The following is a 20,123-nucleotide window of genomic DNA, read 5'->3' on the forward strand; positions in this document are numbered from 1 at the left end:
CTGTGTCCGTGCCAGACTCTTTGAGTTAGTCCTGTGTGGTAGTTGGCATCGCCACGGAAACAAGTGTGTGATCGAGCTGCTGATGCTCGGCTCGGTCAGAACTGGGCACTTTGTTGAAAAGACAAACAGAGAGGAACACAGCTCTCATGTCGCATGCTTCATCACTGATGAATACAAATTCTCTGTCAATTAAATAAGATGACTCCCGCACACCTTCTCCTCACCAGACTAGTGTTTTATTGGGCCAACGTTTCGGACATAGACCTTTCTCAAGGCATCATCAAGGTTTTGATGCCTTGAGAAAGGTCTATGACGGAAACGTTGGCCCAATAAGACACTAGTCTGGTGAGAAGAAGGTGTGCGGGAGTCTTCTTTTTAAATTGGCTGCAGCTTTCCTCCTCCGACGCACCTTTCTGCATATCCGGTGTGCTAAAGGTTTTCTACTTTGGGTGTCAATTAAATAAAATAATTTAAAAAAGTGTTAGGATGGATTTTAATAGGAATCTCTGAAAGGGAATAAACTCTTGAGCAAACAGGTTCCCAGACAGGATTACTAAGTACGTGCACCAATCCTGTTGCCTATCTGCAGCACTGACTCCAGCTGTTTGCACACACGCTTTAAACACAGCTGGGCACAGCTGTGTAATCCTGGGTCAGTCCTGCACCCTCATCTCCCCACATTAACACCCAGGCAGCATACGCCCAGGTTCACTCCACCAAGCATCTCTGCCTTAACTAGCTGTCATTGAACATTTCTCATTCCCCGGAGCTCTGCCACCCACGTACCACATGCTGCATTCTGCTTAAGAGGGTTCTGTCAGAAGTGTCATCATGGAGGCTGCTGGATTGTTTATTGCAAAAAGAAGCCATGTCTGTAATGAGTTTCTTTTTCAACATTTCTCTAAATCAGCTCAGACTTTACCAATCCGGTGAAACAAACAGGCACAGATCTGTTGATTAACATTGATTTCTCAGTGTGGATTTGTCTGAACTGATGATATGTGAGCTTGGATGCAGAAAGTAAACATTTACTTACAGAGGAGGAACAGTCTGCAGCCTGCCTTACCACACAATAAAGGAGTCATTTTTTTGCTTTGTAATAACTAATAGTATGCAATAGGGGTGGGCGGTATGGACTAAAAAATGTATCACGATAATTTCTGGCATTTATCCTGATAACGATAAAAATGACGCAAAAAAAAATACCAATTCAACTCCATCTTTTTAACTATAAATCTATCTCGCTCTCAGATGTTTGTTACACAAAAACGTCATCAACGGGATTTTATCCTATTTTCTTTCTTTCTTTCTTTCTTTCTTTCTTTCTTTCTTTCTTTCTTTCTTTCTTTCTTTCTTTCTTTCTTTCTTTCTTTCTTTCTTTCTTTCTTTCTTTCTTTCTTTCTTTCTTTCTGGCTCATTTCTTTCTTTCTTTCTTTCTTTCTTTCTGGCTCATTTCTTTCTTTCTTTCAGGCTCATTTCTTTCTTTCTTTTTTTTTCTTTCAGGCTCATTTCTTTCTTTCTTTCTTTCTTTCTTTCTTTCTTTCTTTCTGGCTCATTTCTTTCTTTCTTTCTTTCTTTCTTTCTTTCTTTCTTTCTTTCAGGCTCATTTCTTTCTTTCTTTTTTTTCTTTCAGGCTCATTTCTTTCTTTCTTTCTTTCTTTCTTTCTTTCTTTCTTTCTTTCTTTCAGGCTCATTTCTTTCTTTCTTTCTTTCTTTCTTTCTTTCTTTCTTTCTTTGTTTCTGGCTCCTTTCTTTCTTTCTTTCTTTCTGGCTCATTTCTTTCTTTCTTTCAGGCTCATTTCTTTCTTTCTTTTTTTTCTTTCAGGCTCATTTCTTTCTTTCTTTCTTTCTTTCTTTGTTTCTGGCTCATTTCTTTCTTTCAGGCTCATTTCTTTCTTTCTTTCTTTCTTTCTTTCTTTCTTTCTTTCTTTCTTTCTTTCTTTCTTTCTTTCTTTCTTTCTTTCAGGCTCATTTCTTTCTTTCTTTCTTTCTTTCTTTGTTTCTGGCTCATTTCTTTCTTTCAGGCTCATTTCTTTCTTTCTTTCTTTCTTTCTTTCTTTCTTTCTTTCTTTCTTTCTTTCTTTCTTTCTTTCTTTCTGGCTCATTTCTTTCTTTCTTTCTTTCTTTGTTTCTGTCTCATTTCTTTGTTTCTTTCTTTCTTTGTTTCTGTCTCATTTCTTTGTTTCTTTCTTTGTTTCTGGCTCCTTTCTTTCTTTCTTTCTTTCTTTCTTTCTTTCTTTCTTTCTTTCTTTCTTTCTTTCTTTCTTTCTTTCTTTCTTTCCTTTCATCCTTCTGCGTTGATTTAACACAGAACCATAAATCATCTTTACACAAAAACGTCATCAACGGGAATTTATCGTTTTTACCGCGAGATGACAAATTCTTACCGTTGGGAATTTTTTTGACGGTATATCGTGAATGGTAAAATATCGCCCATTCCTAGTATGCAAGTACCCCTTCACTTACAGTGTGTTAAAACCTTAGATGAAGAAAAATATATAAGAAGTCAGAAAATGTTTTTTGCATAAAAACCGCATCTCGAAAAATACATAATTACATAACAATATAGTTGTTGTAGTAATTTGAGTTGAATATTTGCAGAACAATTCAGACAATCTGTCGACCAAATATCTGACCGATGATGAATGGCTTCACCGTTTCTTCAGCTTTTGCATTCAAAATGTGCATCATTCAGTTGTTTGTCATGGTCTTTAGAGCTGACCCAGTGATGTTGATCCGTGGATATCTTCTTTCTCTGAACCAGGCCACAATTGGGATTGACTTCCTGTCGAAAACCATGTACTTGGAAGATCGAACGGTAAGGACCCGTGCTACATCATACCATGACAGAGATGTGCAGTGTTGCTCTCATGTTGTCGCTGCAGCAGCAGCTCTTCCTCGTGATAACAGTTTTCATCTTTTATGACGTTCATCTGTTAAGACTGATGATAAACAGCATGTTGTTGTTGTTATCACAAATGGTCAACAGGCTTATTTATAAAGTTGTTTGTTTCAAATATTGTTGACTCCTCAAAGTACATTTTACTAATCACATGTAGCACTTTGTTTTCTTCATCCTATGCATTGTTTTTCCCTGTTATGTGCATAAACAAACACTGATCACACTGCAGAGGCTGAAGAACCAGCAGCCTCATGATTGGCAGATAGGTAGCTGCTCTACCTGCCTCACCACAACTCCCCCGGTGGCTAGAGAGCTGTGCAACCTTGGAAATGAGGAGCTTGCTCTTATAAATAATGCCTGTTAATCTTGAACTGTTATTGTTTCTGTCTGTGTGTGCAAGTTTGTGTGTGTGTTTGTGTGTGTGTGCGTCTGTGTGTGTGTGCGTGTGTGTGTGTGAGAGAGAGGAGGGAGCCCACTGTTTGCAGGCTCTCTGACGGTGTGAATAATGTTCCCTTCCTCAGCTCTCTCTCTCTGAACCCCAGGTGAGGTTGCAGCTCTGGGACACAGCAGGACAGGAGCGCTTCAGGAGCCTCATCCCCAGTTATATACGAGACTCCACCGTGGCCGTCGTAGTCTATGACATTACAAGTCAGTGCCCTTCGTCACTTTTTTGCATGTCACACTTTAGTGTTTTTTTAGTGATTGAATCAGTGGCTAATGATTTACTGTTAGACATGCTAATATTCATCTTGATTATTTAAACGGCGTCAGCTTTCATCTCAGACACACCAGCTAGATCTAGTTACAGAGGCTCGGTCAAGCCCTGACTGAACCTCAGCGCATTGACTCGTAAACGCTTCGGTTAGTGAATGTGAGGCTGCAACCAACCAGGTTTGAACTTTCAACAGCAATGTTACCACTATACTATGACATTTTTAGTATTAAAACAAAAAAAAAGGAGGATTGTAACTCCCTATAATGTAATAATTTCCTGAAAATGTAATAACGCCTGAAAATGCAATAAAATTTGCACTTAACTCAATCGAAAATGTAATAAAACCGAAAAATGTAATAACTTCCCCAATAATGTAATAAAATATCCTGACGGATATTGTAATAACATTTTTTACCAATAACGTAATACCTTATTACATAATACCTTATTACGTTATTGGGAATTTATTACATGGTACTCAAACTCTGCAATTTAACCCAATAGTCATTCTGGTGTTTCGAATCCAGCGTATATAATATTCTTAGATACTTAAAACACAAAATGTAGAACTCTGGACTGAAAATGAACATATATATTACATTATTTGTCAAGTATTACATTATCAGTTTTGGAAGAGAAAAAAAAGACCCACCTGAATATGTAATAAATTCCCGTTAATGTAATAAGGTATTACATTATCTGTAAAAATGTTATTACAATATCAGTCAGGATATTTTATTACATTATTGGTGAAGTTATTACATTATTGGATTTTATTACATTTTAGATTGAGTTAAATACAAATCTTATTACATTTTCAGGCGTTATTACATTTTCAGGAAATTATTACATTATAGGGTGCTACAAGGATTAATGTTTTATTCTCCAGTTGTACTTAGAAGATTTTAAAAGTGGAAATCTCAGAAAGCTTCTTGAGTTGGTCCTGTGAGCAATGTTTTTTTTTTGCAAAGAAAACATGTTTGCCTTGCTGCTAATCGACACTTTAAACAAGAAAAAAAAACATAGCATTCCTCGTCCAAGGAATTTGAATATTAAGCCCAGTAAAAAAAAGCATGGGCTTGTCTGTGCTGTGTTCACCTTGACAAAGTGCAGACTTGTCCCATCACATTCCCAGCCCAGGAATGAGCCGTGGTTCTCAGTGTGGATGCCAGCAAGCCTGCATAGTTAATGGAGGAAGCAAGGTCAAAGAGATTATTAAGTATTTAACATGCAACAAAGCAAGGAACATACAGGCTTGTGCATTGACTTCCTGTTAAGTGGTCTGCTCACTTCACAGTATCCTCTATTAACCGTTAACAATGTATGTATGTAGTCTTTGTTCTCATTAATTTTGATGTGAGAGGAGAAGATGATTAAAAGCTTGTCTTTCACACTGTTTACTTTGATATGAATAGATTTCATGTTTCCTGAGCTACAACAGCAACAACCATACACAACATTATTACTAGAATAAATGGTTGCATTAAAGGCAGCATAAAAGGCTTATTGTAATGTACGTTACTTCAGTTGTACAAACAATATCATTTCTATTCTGATATAATTGTTGTTGCTTCACTTGTTGCTGTTTCTTTCTTTTCCAGATGTCAATTCATTCCAACAGACGTCAAAATGGATTGATGACGTGAGAACAGAGAGGGGAAGTGATGTCATCATCATGCTCGTTGGCAATAAAACAGACTTGGCAGACAAGAGGTATGTAGTCTCTACTGAACCTGCCACCTAACGGCAGCATCTTTCTATGTTTACAGATTAAAAGAAGTAATAATAATATTTAAATGAAGCTTATAAAGACAAACACATCACCACTGCTAAGGGTCTGATTATATGTTGAGGCTATGTTGGTATGTATGGAGAAACAAAGAAATCTCAGTCCTCGAGTAAGGAGTCCTGGAGTGAAACATGCAGTCCACGTTATGAAGCTTCAGGTCATTGATCCTGCAACAGGAGAATAATTCAAACACACAACCGAAAGCATCATGTGACTCAGTCATTAATCTGAACGATGCAATTAAGATTCCAAGTGAGCCCAGATTCATAAAATAGCTGTTATTTAAATGTTGTTCACTGAGGTGAAAACGAGGACCTGACTGATTCAGAGTTACCTCTCTGACATTCAATCCCTTCCAGACACTCGGTGCAAGGAACGCCAGATTCTGCGTTAGGGAATATGATCAAATAACTGCAACAATACACTGAATTGACTGGAGGATGAAAATATTTAACTTTTTACCGGGCTGTGCTGAATTTAGTCTCATCGTTATTTTTAGTGTCAGCTTTAGCCTTGCTGGCCATGCCAACTGGGTGTACCAGAGTGAAACGCACTGATTTAAAGGGTAGAAAGACATTTTATTTTGCCTGATTTACATGGCTGTTGGCAAATGATCCTGAGGTTGAATTTCCACAGTCAGCTGTAATAGTAGCAACACAAGGTGCCATGTAGACTGCAATAGTGGGGAAACAGTACATTAAGGTGTTTACATTTCTATTGTTTTATTAATTTAGTGATATTTTATGTATATGGATGTTTAGAGTATAATTTGTATATCCATGAAGAGAAGATGAAGTTGAAAAGATTGGATATTTAGTAAAGCTGCAACAAGAAAAGGAAATGGAATTGAAAAGGGACTACTTAGAAAACAGCAAAACAAATATGTGCATTAGTGGAAAAAAGATGAACCATAAAATGACTTGTCCGCGTGGTAATTTGTATTAATGGTATTGAGATTTGCAAAGGAATTGGTACGATTGAAAATTAAGTGAAAATCATCTTTTTCTATTTCTATTCTATTTTTCTATCTAGTTATTTCCTTTTTAAGTTGTAATGTACAATCACAGATAATTGGGTAAATTGATTTATATATATTACTATATAATATATATAATTACTATATAATTCTTATTATTCTTATTTTATGTGAGCCGTTTTCATCCAAAAGGTCTTTTGAGATGTATTGAAAATAGAGACTTGTTCCAAATCTACAAACTAGTTGACTTAACATTTACATTTTTATCCAAAAGTATAATAATGTGCAGTTTCTGCTGAAGTGGTGGACCACAGCTGCAAACAGCCAGCATAGTAATGGTCTCCAGTATTAAGATGGTTGAAATGTGTTAGTTGACTGAATTTAATACTCTACCTTAACCAATAATAATAATAATATAACTTGGCTTTGTCATGAAATTGTGGATTACATAAATAGAGGTTTCCTTTGTGAGGCTTATTTTTAGTATAAATCAGAATCCCTCCACATTTTCTAATTTCTTTTATGAGGAAACTATTTAATTAATGCGTTTGTCTTGTAATGCATGCATGAATGTCAGGTTTTCCCCACAATGACAGCTCACTGCTGCGTGGTGTCAAAGCTCACAGGAAAGGGAGAAAATGCTGCCGATGGCAGTTTTTAGGTACTTTCTCATTGGACCTGTCAATAAAAGCTTACTTCTCTTGTCACAAAAGGCCAAATTAACATGTTTGATTAAGGCTGCAGTGGGATTAAGGTATTTACTACTGAATATGCATATGGGTCCCACACAAATACATTAGCAAAATAAATTGTGCAAAGTAAGCATTTTTAAGTTTCCCAGAGAGACAGTACAATCGTTCTGGAAAATGAACCTCCAACAAAAGAGTGCTGGAAAATATTTCAACCTTTTTCATTCGATTTTAGGGTTAATTTAACTTCACTGCAATTTGGCCGGATCTTAATGCGGCCTGGAAATTAAAGACCTAGTAAATGTTCCATAGTAAAGAAATACAAAACTGTTTATGACATTAAGATAACCTTAACATCCTATCTCAATTTGTTTCTTCCAAAAGGGAAATGGTCCTTGTTGCTGTGTAAACTGTAAAAGCAAAAAGGTTTATGTCTAAATCAGGGCAGCAACATTAAAATGGAATTTTACCCTGCAGCGCTTCGGTGCTCCAATTTAAAGCAGCGTAATCTCAATCGTTCATTTGAAAACTCAGTTCTGCGTTTATTTTTGAATTTCTTGCAAAGGAAATCCATATTAATCATTGAGACTTTATTTTTAAGAATACCTGAGAAGAAGGACATATTTAATTGTTTGAAACGGCCATTATAAAAGAAGAACTCCATTAGCTCCATCTTTATTCTTGATTTTGGGCGCTTTTTTTTTCTAGAGCTACAATCATAAGACTTCATTTATGTTAATAGTTTTTATCTAATTGAGATGATTTAGTAATATTTAATAACAAAATGATTTTTGCAATACACAAATGTATTTTATTTCTACATAAAATGGACAAGCAAGTTAAGTCACTGTTGTCGTTGGTGCATATATCTAATCAACCAATGTAGACGTGGTCAAGACGGCCTGCTGAAGTTTAAACTGAGCCCCAGAATGAGTGGGAAAGGAGATTTTGTAACTCTGAATGTGACATGGTTGTTGGGACGAATGAGCTGATTTGAGTTTTTCAGAAACTGCCAAACCTCATGGGAGTTCACTGAGCGAAAATGTCCTAATGATTGTCAGAAGACAATAATATGACTGCTTTCGGATAACAGAGAGGTAATATTTGCTGAAATTACCGATATCTGTACAACAGTTAGAGGAAATGTGCACAGGCCTGTCATTAAAGGGAAGTTGATGGCGCGCCTAGACTCCATGAAATGAACCATCTGCTGAGTGTGTTGATATTATAATTCATTTACTCTAATAAGGGGAAACTGAGATTTCCAGGGGATGAGATTTTAGCACAATACGGTCTTGTTCATAAGCAGATCTTACATGAGCAGTGCAGTTCAGTTTCTCACAATGAATGTCATCGTCTTTACTCTTTCCCTTTTTCCGCATTTCGACTGCTGTGACCAACAATTTACCCAAACGAGACAAAAGTTAGCAATGGTTGCAGCATCGGTAACAGGACGGTGTTAAAACAAGGCGCTCCCCTCTCAGCGTGAGACACGGTGTGATGTACATGCACATTCTCTACGGGTGCTCTTGACTTGTAACAGTTTTACTTACCCTAAATGTCGGTGATTTAATCATAATGCATTGATGCAAATATATGTTTCAAAGAGCTAGATCTTGAAAAAAAACCACCTGACATACAGATTTGAATGTGCCAAACAGTATCTAAACAATAAAGAGAAAACATCCAAATAAAGCATATATTAACATCCCAGAAGAACAACACTGTTCATAAAAACTGAATCTGAATGAATAAACAGTTGTGTCGGGTTTAGAAAGTCAACTTTTGAACCGTCTGTTTTATCAGCACATCCTATTATAGATTGTTTTCCTCATTCAGCCCGAACCAAAGATGTTCTCACTCTGGAGCTGCACAGCACCCTTTTAATGCTGAATTATTCTCCTAGACTTTGCAATAAAACATTGTAATATTTGGAGCAACACCAGTGATCTCTGACTAACATTTGGAAGACAGAAGTGGTGCCGCCAGGGACCCGAGGCATCTTCAGGAGAGTGGAAATCAAAGTCTCCCACCTGACTGGAGGGGACCACACACATGGGTCGGGACAGAGCTGTGTTAAACAGTGTGTTAAACAGCCTAGAGGTCAAACATGGATCTCATTAAACCCATAAAACAAAGCTGTGGAGAAAATGTTCACAAGCGCCAAGCAGAACAATGAAAATTCAAACATCTAATAACCGAAAAGTGGTAATGTAGCCAGCAGAAACATTACTACGGGAAGCTGTGGATGGACAGAAATGCATTTAACAGCAAATCAGTAAGTTCAGCAAAAATGTAAATATTTCAATACAGCAATTTAAAAAATCAAAAGGTGTAAGTACACGAATGATTGCTTTGAGTATATGCATGTTTCCATACGGTTGACCTGATGTGATCATTAGTGGGATGCACTAGAGCTGATGCCGCTTATTTTACTTTAATGATCCTTTTTTGCATATTTGAATGGTGCTAGAACTGCACATCGATCCTGCAGCTTCTTTGAATTCTTCTTGTCTGATGATGAATGAGCCTCAAGAATCTGGATGTGTCTCTGCTGGAACCCGTATATCTGCAAATACCCAGAGAAGCTTTGGTGCACCTCTGCCAGGTGGGGCTGCTATGCAAATGTACCTCCAGTGTGTTTGTGCTGCACAAGCCTCTTGAGAGAGAAGCTCTTACACAGGCGCAGCCTTCTCTTTGTTCTGTGCTGCGATGCAGAAGAGCGGCTGCAGGAGGAGAGGAGCGTTGGTTCAACCCTAGTTGTGCTGTGTTTGAGGCCAGGAAGCATGTCAGTGTCTTGGGTTGTGTTAAAACTCTTCTGTGGCCTTCTGTGTCTGGTAGACGCGTTGGTTGCATCACGGTCTGCAAGAAAGTTGGTTCTCTCATCCTAACAGACCTGCTCAGCCTGCAGAGTCCTCTGCACTGCAGGGATCGTTCTGTTTGTCCTAAAACACCCGATACCGTCTTATTGTGACACTAGGGGTGTAACAATATATTGTGCCACGAAATTTCGCGATACAAAAACATCACAATACGTGTCGTGGAGGTGACAAACTGTATCGCGATATTGGGTTATTAATATTAATCAACTGTGTTGACTAGTAACGCGCATCCGAACACGCCTCGACCCGCGGACCAAAATCTTACTCCGCTCAGAAGAAACTAGGACCGTTTTGCCTTTTCTAAGCCTTACCTTATTAAATTAAACCTTTTTGGGGTGGTGAGTAGGATAAACACGGGACAACTTCTGCTGAGTTCCAGTGTACTTTAATGTCCGCTCAACAGTGTAGGATTTTAGAACATCAACACAGCACCTAGTGCTGTATCACTCCGCCCAATCTAAAACAGACTAATCACTACAGTAATAAAATAAAAAAATAACCTTCTTATCAAAAATAAATCTCCTCTTACACTTATAAGGTGAGCATGAATCAATCTTTTTTATGATGTAAAATTGTATGTATTTATTTACTTTTATTTATTTATTTATTTAATTTTAGTTAAATTTCTGGAAAAGAAAAAAGTCAAATCATACATGAGAGAAACTATTCAGTTTGTGGCAAAATATTTGTACTTGTATGAAACTGAAGATCATAATGCAAACCTGACATTTACTTTTAGTTTGTGGAAAATGGTTGGCCTGGCTTTCTCTTTAAACCTTAAACAGTTATAAAGCATTACAAACTGCAACAATAGGGCAAACACACAGCATTGTTTTGTATTTTGTGTATTTCAAATAAAAGACAATTTTTTCCAGTCATATGTTCCTCATTCAAGGTTGTTAAAAAAATACTGCTATAATATCGTATCGTATCGTTATCGTGACCTCAATATCGTGTATCGTACCGTATCGTGAGATTAGTGTGACACAGTTGGGTGTTTCAGGTGTGTGTCAGGATGAATAGTTCAAATACCATTTAAATGGGTAATTATTAATTGCTCCCATGATGGAGTGATTATTGTTTGTGAACCAGTTCAACCTTTAAGCCTTCTGTATCCTCACAAGCTTAAACTAACAGGAGCTTCTGTTGCAGCCAAGAGGGTTCAGTATTGATCTTTGTTTAGCATCTGTTTGTGAAGATTTGGATGATTTACCTCCGCTAAGCGTCCATGTTGTGAAGTATCTGGATGAAAATGACTCTCTGTTTACAGACAAATCACCATCGAGGAGGGTGAACAGAGGGCAAAGGAGCTGAACGTCATGTTCATCGAGACCAGCGCCAAGACGGGTTACAATGTGAAACAGGTGAGTGGCTTTGGTGCCGTTCTCCCCACGAGTGGCAGGTGCAGATGCAGAAATACACTTAGGGTTTGATTGACAATCATCAACCTGATTAACGTGACTAGTAACATTAAATCGATCCTAGTTACAAGTATATTGTGTGCATTCAGTGAACCACACACTGTGCTCGGTCAGCAGTGAGAATGGGCCGGCTGTGCCAGCAAAGCATTCTGGGAAAGAAGGAAAACACATTCTTTTGTTTTTATTTCCTTAAACAAATCACAGTTGTCCTGAAGCAGCAACCCACGTAATAATGCGGTAAAGCATACTCTGCTCATCGTCTGCAAAGCTGTAACTTGCAGGAAAAAGCTTTGTTCCTTGTAAACCTTTAATTGTGTTGTTTTTTTACGGGTGTGACCTGCATTCTCATTTGCTGCTGCGCTTCCCACATGCTCAAGTGTGAAACAACATCCCTGGACACCTGAGTGGTGTTGTTTCAACATCTTCCAGCAATTTCTGTAGCTGCACAAAACCAGCAAATATCGGTGCCAAGTTTAACTGGTTTTTGGAAATGATAGTAAGCAATTATCTACCTTCTCTCCCAGAGTGTTTACCCCCACTAACTAGGAGCGTGGCCTTTCAGAGCAGCCACATTTAGCCACATTTACATTCTGATTTTCCTAAACAGCACATCAAGCACGGGCCAGCTTCTCTCCTTCGCTGCCGGTCCTGCTGCATATCTGCATTTTGCAGATCCGCTCTCGTTAAGGTTGTCACTCTAACCTTTGATGGTTCCAGATACGACAAGAAAGACGGCACGGTTCAACAAAGTCCATCTGTTTCTGAACAGATGATTGTTGTCCAGATCAGCCGCTGTCTGTGGAGTTAAGATGGAGGCAGGCTGTATTGTGTCTGTCTGTGAATGGCGTTGTTGGCGGGCGCCTCGCACATCTTGCAGCGGCACAGACAGAGGAGGCCATTCTTCGCTTTATTTCAGGACCATGGACCCGAGCAAACTGAATCCCAGTTGAACATCGTGCTGTGAAACCAAAAACAGAAGTCACAGTCCTGCCGCCAAAGGCTGCAGCGTCGCCTTTGTTTGGCTGTGTCATCATTTCACATCCCGAGGTTGTGGCAGCAGATTCCCTGCTCGGGGAACGCGCTCCTTCAATTAAAGAGAAATAACATGAGACAGAGGGCATGATCTGAATGTGGAAGTAGTGCAGCTGTCTGGACGGCTGAGATCTTCATTTCTGTGCATCTTCTTTTTTTTTTTGTTGGATTAGTAGCTATTTTAAAAATGCTGACTAAGATCATTATTACTTCATGAGTCTAGTCTTGAACATTGGGATCTTTAACCTTCATTTTTTGTGATTTTGTTTTTACATACTTAGTTTATTTATATTAATATTACCATTATAATTTCAGTATGATCATTTTAAGCTTATTGCACATCTTAAAATAATAGTTGTTTTTTTTCAATTGAATATTTGATAACTTTAAGGAAAAGTCATCTTTGTGCTGCTAGTAAAACTGTAGTAAAAGTGAGCATCTCTTGGTTAGGAAGTCTATAAAACGAATGAATGTGTGGGATATCCCCACCGACATCATAGATGTGTTTGTTTCACCACAGCAGCTCTCTGTTAATCCCATGAAACCTGTTTATGCTTATGGTTAATAATGGTTACATATGAAACTGGTGAATGTGAGCACTTCTGACTCCTTCCACCGTGACGTACACCTGATGTAGCATATCATGAATTGTTTTTCAAACTCTTTGCAAGAATCAATAAGAGTAACATTGTACTCAATTATTTAATTTTGTGGTAACAGTAATTTGATTGCATAAATTCTGTTACTAATTAAGATTGATGCTTTACTATTCTAAAACCATTACTAACAAGATTTAAGTTTTTAAAAAATCATTTTAGAAATGAATAAAGCTAATAAATCTCTGAAGTGCACTTTGACATGTTGTTTGTGTGAAATACCAATTTTCCTGTGACTGGAAACATCCTGTGGTCTGGATCTTTGAACCTGAGTGAGTGGGCAGCTGATGTAGTCACCACATCATCATGATCTCTTTCTCTTTCTTTCAGCTGTTTCGGCGTGTGGCAGCTGCTCTTCCAGGGATGGAAAGTATGCAAGAAACAAGCAAAGAAGGGAGTATCCTTTGACCGACGGACATTTTAATGAAGTCTGTTCATGTATTGTGACTCAAAACCCAGAATCTGAGAAAGAAAATCCAAAATCTGAGAACCGAATCCCAGAATCTGTAACCGAGAAATAATAATCTCTAACCAAGAGTGACGGAGCCGAGATCTAGTAGCTCACTGCATAAAGAATGACTCAGCATCCTATGCTGACGGAGGTAAGGTGTTAATGTCATTGACAACTTTATCAATTACATTAGCAACTTTAACATATATGATAAAGGAGTGACAGACATTAACAGCTCACCTCCACTTGCTGGTTCTCTGAGACCGTGACGAGCAGGATTTTGCCGCTCTGACATTGACACAAGGTGCTAACTGGTGCAGCTCTGATTTGTCACTCATTCCTGATTACCTGTCTGAGAAAGACGCTTCGGAAACGGCAACGGCTTTAGACCACAATTAGAAATGTACTTTTACATTCCAGTCATGTTCGACCATCACAGACAGTTTGACATGTGGACTGCAAAGAATCAACACTCGTTTTCTTTTTTCTTTAATCTTTGTCACATGGAAGTGAATTTCTGCAGCACGCTCACTCTGGAACTATATACACAAAAGACGATTATTTTCTATTATTATAGGAAATCAATGCAGCACTTGGACAGGTTGGAATGTCATTCTCGTCGGTAACTAAAGAGAGCTCTCTCTTCTTAATTAAGTCCCATAGATTCAACTTTTCTCAAGAACACTGACTTTAAAGCAAAACACTGATGGTTTCATAAATCTTGCAAAGCGTTGACATTCAGGCTTTGAAATATTCGTCATAGATCTCAATGTCAGGATAAAACAAAGTCCTGAACTCATAAAAGGAAACATTGGTAAAGTGTCACTCAGGGAAAGATATTAGAGAGTTTCTAAAGCTCTCTGTACTTAGTTCTGCAGTTTTGGTGTCAGGACTCGTGGTGTTGACAGACCCCTCTGGTCCTCATTGGGAATAATTGGTATGGGTTTCCTTGTAGGATAAACGAGTAAACAAAAAATATAATGCCATGGCATAACTAAGAATAAATGAGTTGTTTGTGGTCTTTCGAGAGCTTTAATGCAACATTAGGTTAAACTCTATCCACAGGATTTACAGACATCTAGTCCTAATAACATTATCATGTTTCCAGCAAATGAACAAGCGGTGTGTGCTTTTATTTATTTGAATCAACATCATTTCTGCCCTTGGTATCCTCCTCGCCACACAGAGCAGGGTGCCATCTCTATGGTAACGGGTGAGTTATAAAACTGCCTGTACCAAGTGCATGCAGCAGCGTCATAACTCCTCCGGTGCAGGGCTGTCTCGCAGCGTCCTGAGGATCACAGCCGCATTTACACGCTGTAACTTCCATTCAAATCAGATGCTGACTGGGGTTGAAACAAAGGAAGGTGCTTAGCTCTGATTTCAGCCTCCTCATCAATTATTAGTTCAGCCTTTGGTGACTGAATACATAAACGTTAAAGTCGGTCACCTCACATCCTATTCAGCTGTAATCAGGTTGTATTTTTTTTATTCCCTCATTCCCGACAGCCTTATTTCCTGCTCATAATGAATATCTTACTTTCAGTCCATTATGTTTATCTCTGCTCCTGTTCTTGGGCTCTGTTGTTATGAGGAGTAATAAAAGCGGGAGCGAGCGGTGAGGTGGAGGTGTAGTGATGAGTGGCAGGTGATGACAATAGCGGCGATGCCTCATCCGACACCTTCACCTACTGGAACAGCTCTGCACTTATTGCCTTTTGGCGAGTATTGATTTCACTCGGCTGACGTCGCCCGGGAAACGCTGATGCCTGTGAAAGAAGTTAGTTTTCTTTATCCTAAGCATTGTTCATGAACTCAAAAGCATTAGCAGACATAGATTAAAGTCAACAAATTGAAGAAGAACTGTAACGGGGGGGTTGAGGGAGGTGAGACTCTTCAAATGTTATTTGTTGGCTGAGTGTTGCTTTCAAATTGGGCACAGACGGACAGACTACTGCTCCGTGATGGATGTGCAGAGCTGGACGCCCCTGCGTCCTCCTCCCTCTCCGAGGACAGTTTGAAGCCTGACAGCGCGTGTTGCTACGACTGCAGCTCTCAGACGGGGAGAGTGGAGAGGCTGCTCGACCCAGATCGAGTGCTGGGGTCAGCCGTGTGATTAAGGTCTGGGAAGCAGAATAAATCACACCACATTCACTTCTCACAAGAGACATGAAAAAACATTTTTAATCACCTTTGATTGCATGTGTTTGGTCAGATGTTCCCCAGTCTCTGGAGGAAGCACCGGGGCCACTGGTGAAGCGGCTGAATGCGGTTCACTTGAAGTTTTTGCAGCCTTCATCGTGATGTAACGAGGATGTTTCTTAGTCAGTTGAGAACATTTTGGCAACAGAAAACACAAGAGTCAGATTGCTTTCCAATCAAATGTTCCTGAACACCGTGATGATCTGCTCCGGCAGCACCCTGGAAAGAGGAAAAGAGACGGGCCGATAAATAGATGAACAAAACACAGATCATAGATCTCACTGCAGAACAGCAGGCGTACTGAACCAGGCGTTTGAGAAGGTCCGACTAGAAGGAAAGTATCTTGGCGCCATGGCCGAAACCGAACAGGAAGTCGGCCATTTTGAATTAATCGTGTCATTTTAGCAAAATTTATGCCATTTCTTCAGCCGCTTCAGAGCCCGAACCAGTTGGTGGTTTTGAGTCCTTGACCATAATTGGTGCAAATTAGCCCCGCCTCTTCTTCTGATTGGTCGATATTTCATAGTTCCTTTTTTCTGCCATAACTTTTGAATGGTTTGACATAGGAAGTCGTGGGTGGTGTCATTTCTGATATGCTTATGGGGGGCGGTGGCCATGAGTGCGAGGGCCCGTTCATCGCTGCTTATTATTATTATTTTAGAGCAGAGGGACAAATCCCTGCTGGCGAGGAATTGCTTTGCCTTGCCTTGCCTTGCCTTGCCTTGCCTTGCCTTGCCTTGCCTTGCCTTGCCTTGCCTTGCCTTGCCTTGCCTTGCCTTGCCTTGTCTTGCCTTGCCTTGCCTTGCCTTGCCTTGCCTTGCCTTGCCTTGCCTTGCCTTGCCTTGCCTTGCCAGTGCTAGTTTTGTTTCCTTTGGCATAGACAGTGTTCTCTCTACTTTCCAGAACCCTTATGAACAGAGTTAATTAAGTTCAGGACCCTCTTCCCACGCATGCTAAACTCATCTTGACTGTATTTGTGTATTTATTTTTCACCTGTTAATTTCTCAGAGTTTATTTCCCGTTTGTTTCTCAGGCTGACGGCCGACTTCAGATTCAGATTCATTCTACTGTCACTGAGTCACCGGCCCGACACAGCGAAATATGTTCCAGTACAGCCCGTCCAAGAGAACAAATTAGAGACACAACAAATGTCAACATAGGACACGGTCAGACAGGTGCTGAGGCCGTAGACGCAGCCTCTATCGTTAGCTGAGAAAGGATGACACTGGGAAAGAGGAGGGGAAAAATACATCTTCACACTGTGTAAAGACACAGTATGAAGGTGCAAAAAAACACCTCAACACAGAGAGGCAACATACTCATGGATTAGCAACATCGTACAAGCATATGTGGAGGGGGCTGAGGGTATACTTGGGAAACAGTTAGGCACCAAATATAATATATTTAATTTTCTCAGATTGCAAAAATAAGAACTTTGTTGATCCCACATAGGAGTAATTCATGTTATATCAGCTATAGAGAACAAGGTAGTGCCGAAAAACAAAAATAGTGGTAGGTAGTGCCGTCGGGTAGTGCCCTCACAAAAATAAGAAAAATAGAGAAACATATTTTCTCATCAACAAAACAAATTTAACATTTTTCAAATAACAAAATAACATATTTGAAACATTTTTCAGACAATAAAATAACATTTGAACCATTTTTCAGACAATAAATTAACTGAAAAAATCTGAAAAAAGGTTCAAATGTTATTTTTGTTACTTGAAAAACTTGAAAAAAATATGTTTATGTGAAATATGCTTTGTTGATGAGAAAATATGTTTCTCTATTTTTATTTTTGTGAGGGGGATATATATTGTTTTCAGCACTACCTTGTTCTCTATAGCTGATACAACATGAATTACTCCTATGTGGGATCAATAAAGTTCTTATTTTTGCCATCTGAGAAAATTAAATATATTATATTTGGTGCCTAACTGTTTCCCAAGTTTATTAGTGCGTGTGTGAATGAATAAATGAGACGTAAAACGTAAATTTCTTTGTAGAAAGGCGCTTTATCAAAATAAGTCCATTTACTTGTATTATTTTACAGCGCAGTCTTGCCACATCCAATATGGCGGCGACGTTGACGTATCGCAGCAGCAGCTCGATGGGGCGTCTACGTTTATATGTCTATGGCTGATACGGCAGGGGAACAGGGAAGGCGTTGAATTATGGGGGAGGTGTATTTATCATTATGTGCATGTGTGTGTGTTTGCATGAGTCTGTGAACTCTGCCCCAGATCTACTCCCAGACATTGTCCTTGGTGTTATCAGCCGGCTGGTACAGTTCTGATCCAGGTCCACAGGTGTCATGAGGGGGGGCTGGTGGGAGCAGAGCTCTTGTTTTCATTCATCCAGGAAGGTTGTGACTAGAGCCGCTCTGTCTTTCACAGAGTGCGTTTGAGAGCTAGAGTGACCTACCAGGTAGTGAAACAATAAAAGGAGCAAACGGGCTTTTATTTTGGCAGCACTTCAGTCAGTCCAGCTTGTTAAACCTGTCAGTGTAGGAGCCAGGGTCCTCGTATCCCTGTTGTTCAGACGTCTGTCATGTTGGAGCAGAGAGTGGCGGCCGTGCTGCGTCCAGGCCATTAAATGTTACTTTGGTAGTAATGTATGTAGCTCGGCTTTATTGCTTTTTGCTGAAGCTTTTATTTTTGCATGGCACATATGAACTGTGTTTTGTCGCTGGGATTCCCTTCGGGTCCGTGTTCTTGTTCTCTCTGCTCTCCTATTAAAAATGTATGTTGTATTTCTGTGCCGCAGCGGTCGGTGAAGGCAGTAATTGAAACACATAGGCCTGGTGTTTTCCTCCTATAAATCCTGGCTGTTTCACAGTCCGCCGGAGCATTTCCCAGCACCGTTCCATCGCTCGCCGCCGGTCAGGCTCTTTTTGGTGTATTTTCTATTCTTTAGCGACACGACTGAAACTCGTGCCGTCTTCAGCACGACAGCATCTACTCCCCTGCTCTTGCTAAGGGCTCTGCGGTGCATGGCATGCTATTTGTTGCCATGCTTGTTATGTAACGGTACTTCACTATGTTACAGAGGCTTAAATATTAAGCTTCAGAAATGTGCTCCTATGAAATTAGTGAATCGAGTAATTGTTTTTGATCCAATAGTCAGTCCATTAGTGTTGACCAGGGGGTCAGAGATCGGGCTGTTTTAACCTTCAGTCTACTGTGACTCCACTTGAATGGATATCCAGGCGGAGCCGTCACACGCCGATGTGGAAATGCATTTCCAGGGCCTTTAATCTGTCCACCATCCACTATCTGTTACACTTCCCTCCTGCCGGAGGCTGCTGGGGCTGGAGTTTCTCTCAGCCGGGCCAGACCAGGATTTCACGCTGTATAGGGCAGCCGTCAATCACAGGGCAAAACACAAACAATTATTCATTTTACATGTGCAGGCCAGTTAGTCACTGATGAATCTGACATGCATTACACACGGTGTACAGGACTGTCTCAGAAAATTAGAATATTGTGATAAAGTTCTTTATTTTCTGTAATGCAATTTAAAAAAAAAAAAAAAATGTCATACATTCTGGATTCATTACAAATCAACTGAAATATTGCAAGCCTTTTATTATTTTAATATTGCTGATTATGGTTTACAGTTTAAGATTAAGATTCCCAGAATATTCAAATTTTTTTGAGATAGGATATTTGAGTTTTCTTAAGCTTTAAACCATGATCAGCAATATTAAAATAATAAAAGGCTCGCAATATTTCAGTTGATTTGTAATGAATCCAGTTTAGTCCTGTAAATGTGGCCTGCAGGAAGAGGCTTTAGTGCCTGCAGGAAACCGTTCGGGCACAGGCAGGGCGTCCAAACGCCGCCCAGCTGAGACAGAAACCACGTGAGGTAGCAGTGCTCACCATGACACCAACCTGCTGCCCACGAAGGGATAGCTACTGGTTTTGTTGTTGTTTTTTAAAGCTGTATTTTCACAAGCTCATGCGCTATTTTAAAAACTCTTCAACATGTCTAAATGCTGTATGTTTTCTGGTAAATCCTTGGAGAAGTCATGTCAACTGGCATAAACACGCGCAGAGTTATCAGTTGACTAAAATATTCAAGAGCGACGGGACTCATTTGGTTTTCCAGTGCTGGCAGCTGACACAAGCGCTCACATTGCAGATGGGAGCAGGTCCACATGGGAATGCTCAAGTATGGCTTGTATTTAAATGCCGCCCTTGAAATGACATAAAGTAATGACATGCCACAGTACATAAAAACAACACACACACACTGCTGTGTGTCTGCAGCAGCAGTGCAGAGCTTCAGTGTATGATAATTATTTGAAGGCCATGGTAGGACTGTTTCTAATCTCATTTGCATACAATATGTAGGCCACAGTTTTTGAGCCCCCTCCTCACATGCAGAAAGTTGAACAGAAAATGAA

The 20,123-nt window shown here is 39.6% G+C and overlaps 1 protein-coding gene across 2 annotated transcripts in view; it reads left to right on the forward strand.

Moving 5' to 3' along the window:
- Nucleotides 1-20,123, forward strand: part of rab6ba (RAB6B, member RAS oncogene family a) — a 67,341-nt gene that overhangs the window by 43,746 nt on the left and 3,472 nt on the right. The window contains exons 3-7 of one of the 2 annotated variants that reach the window (XM_061737580.1): nucleotides 2,765-2,818; nucleotides 3,424-3,550; nucleotides 5,219-5,330; nucleotides 11,224-11,317; nucleotides 13,393-13,459. In XM_061737580.1, the coding sequence (XP_061593564.1) occupies nucleotides 2,765-2,818; nucleotides 3,424-3,550; nucleotides 5,219-5,330; nucleotides 11,224-11,317; nucleotides 13,393-13,459 (454 nt within the window). The remainder of the gene's footprint in view (nucleotides 1-2,764; nucleotides 2,819-3,423; nucleotides 3,551-5,218; nucleotides 5,331-11,223; nucleotides 11,318-13,392; nucleotides 13,460-20,123) is intronic. The other variant, XM_061737581.1, reaches the window with a different exon arrangement.

This window comes from Cololabis saira, chromosome 13 (genome assembly GCF_033807715.1).
Source record: "Cololabis saira isolate AMF1-May2022 chromosome 13, fColSai1.1, whole genome shotgun sequence".
In the NCBI taxonomy this organism is placed as follows: Eukaryota; Metazoa; Chordata; class Actinopteri; order Beloniformes; family Belonidae; genus Cololabis; species Cololabis saira.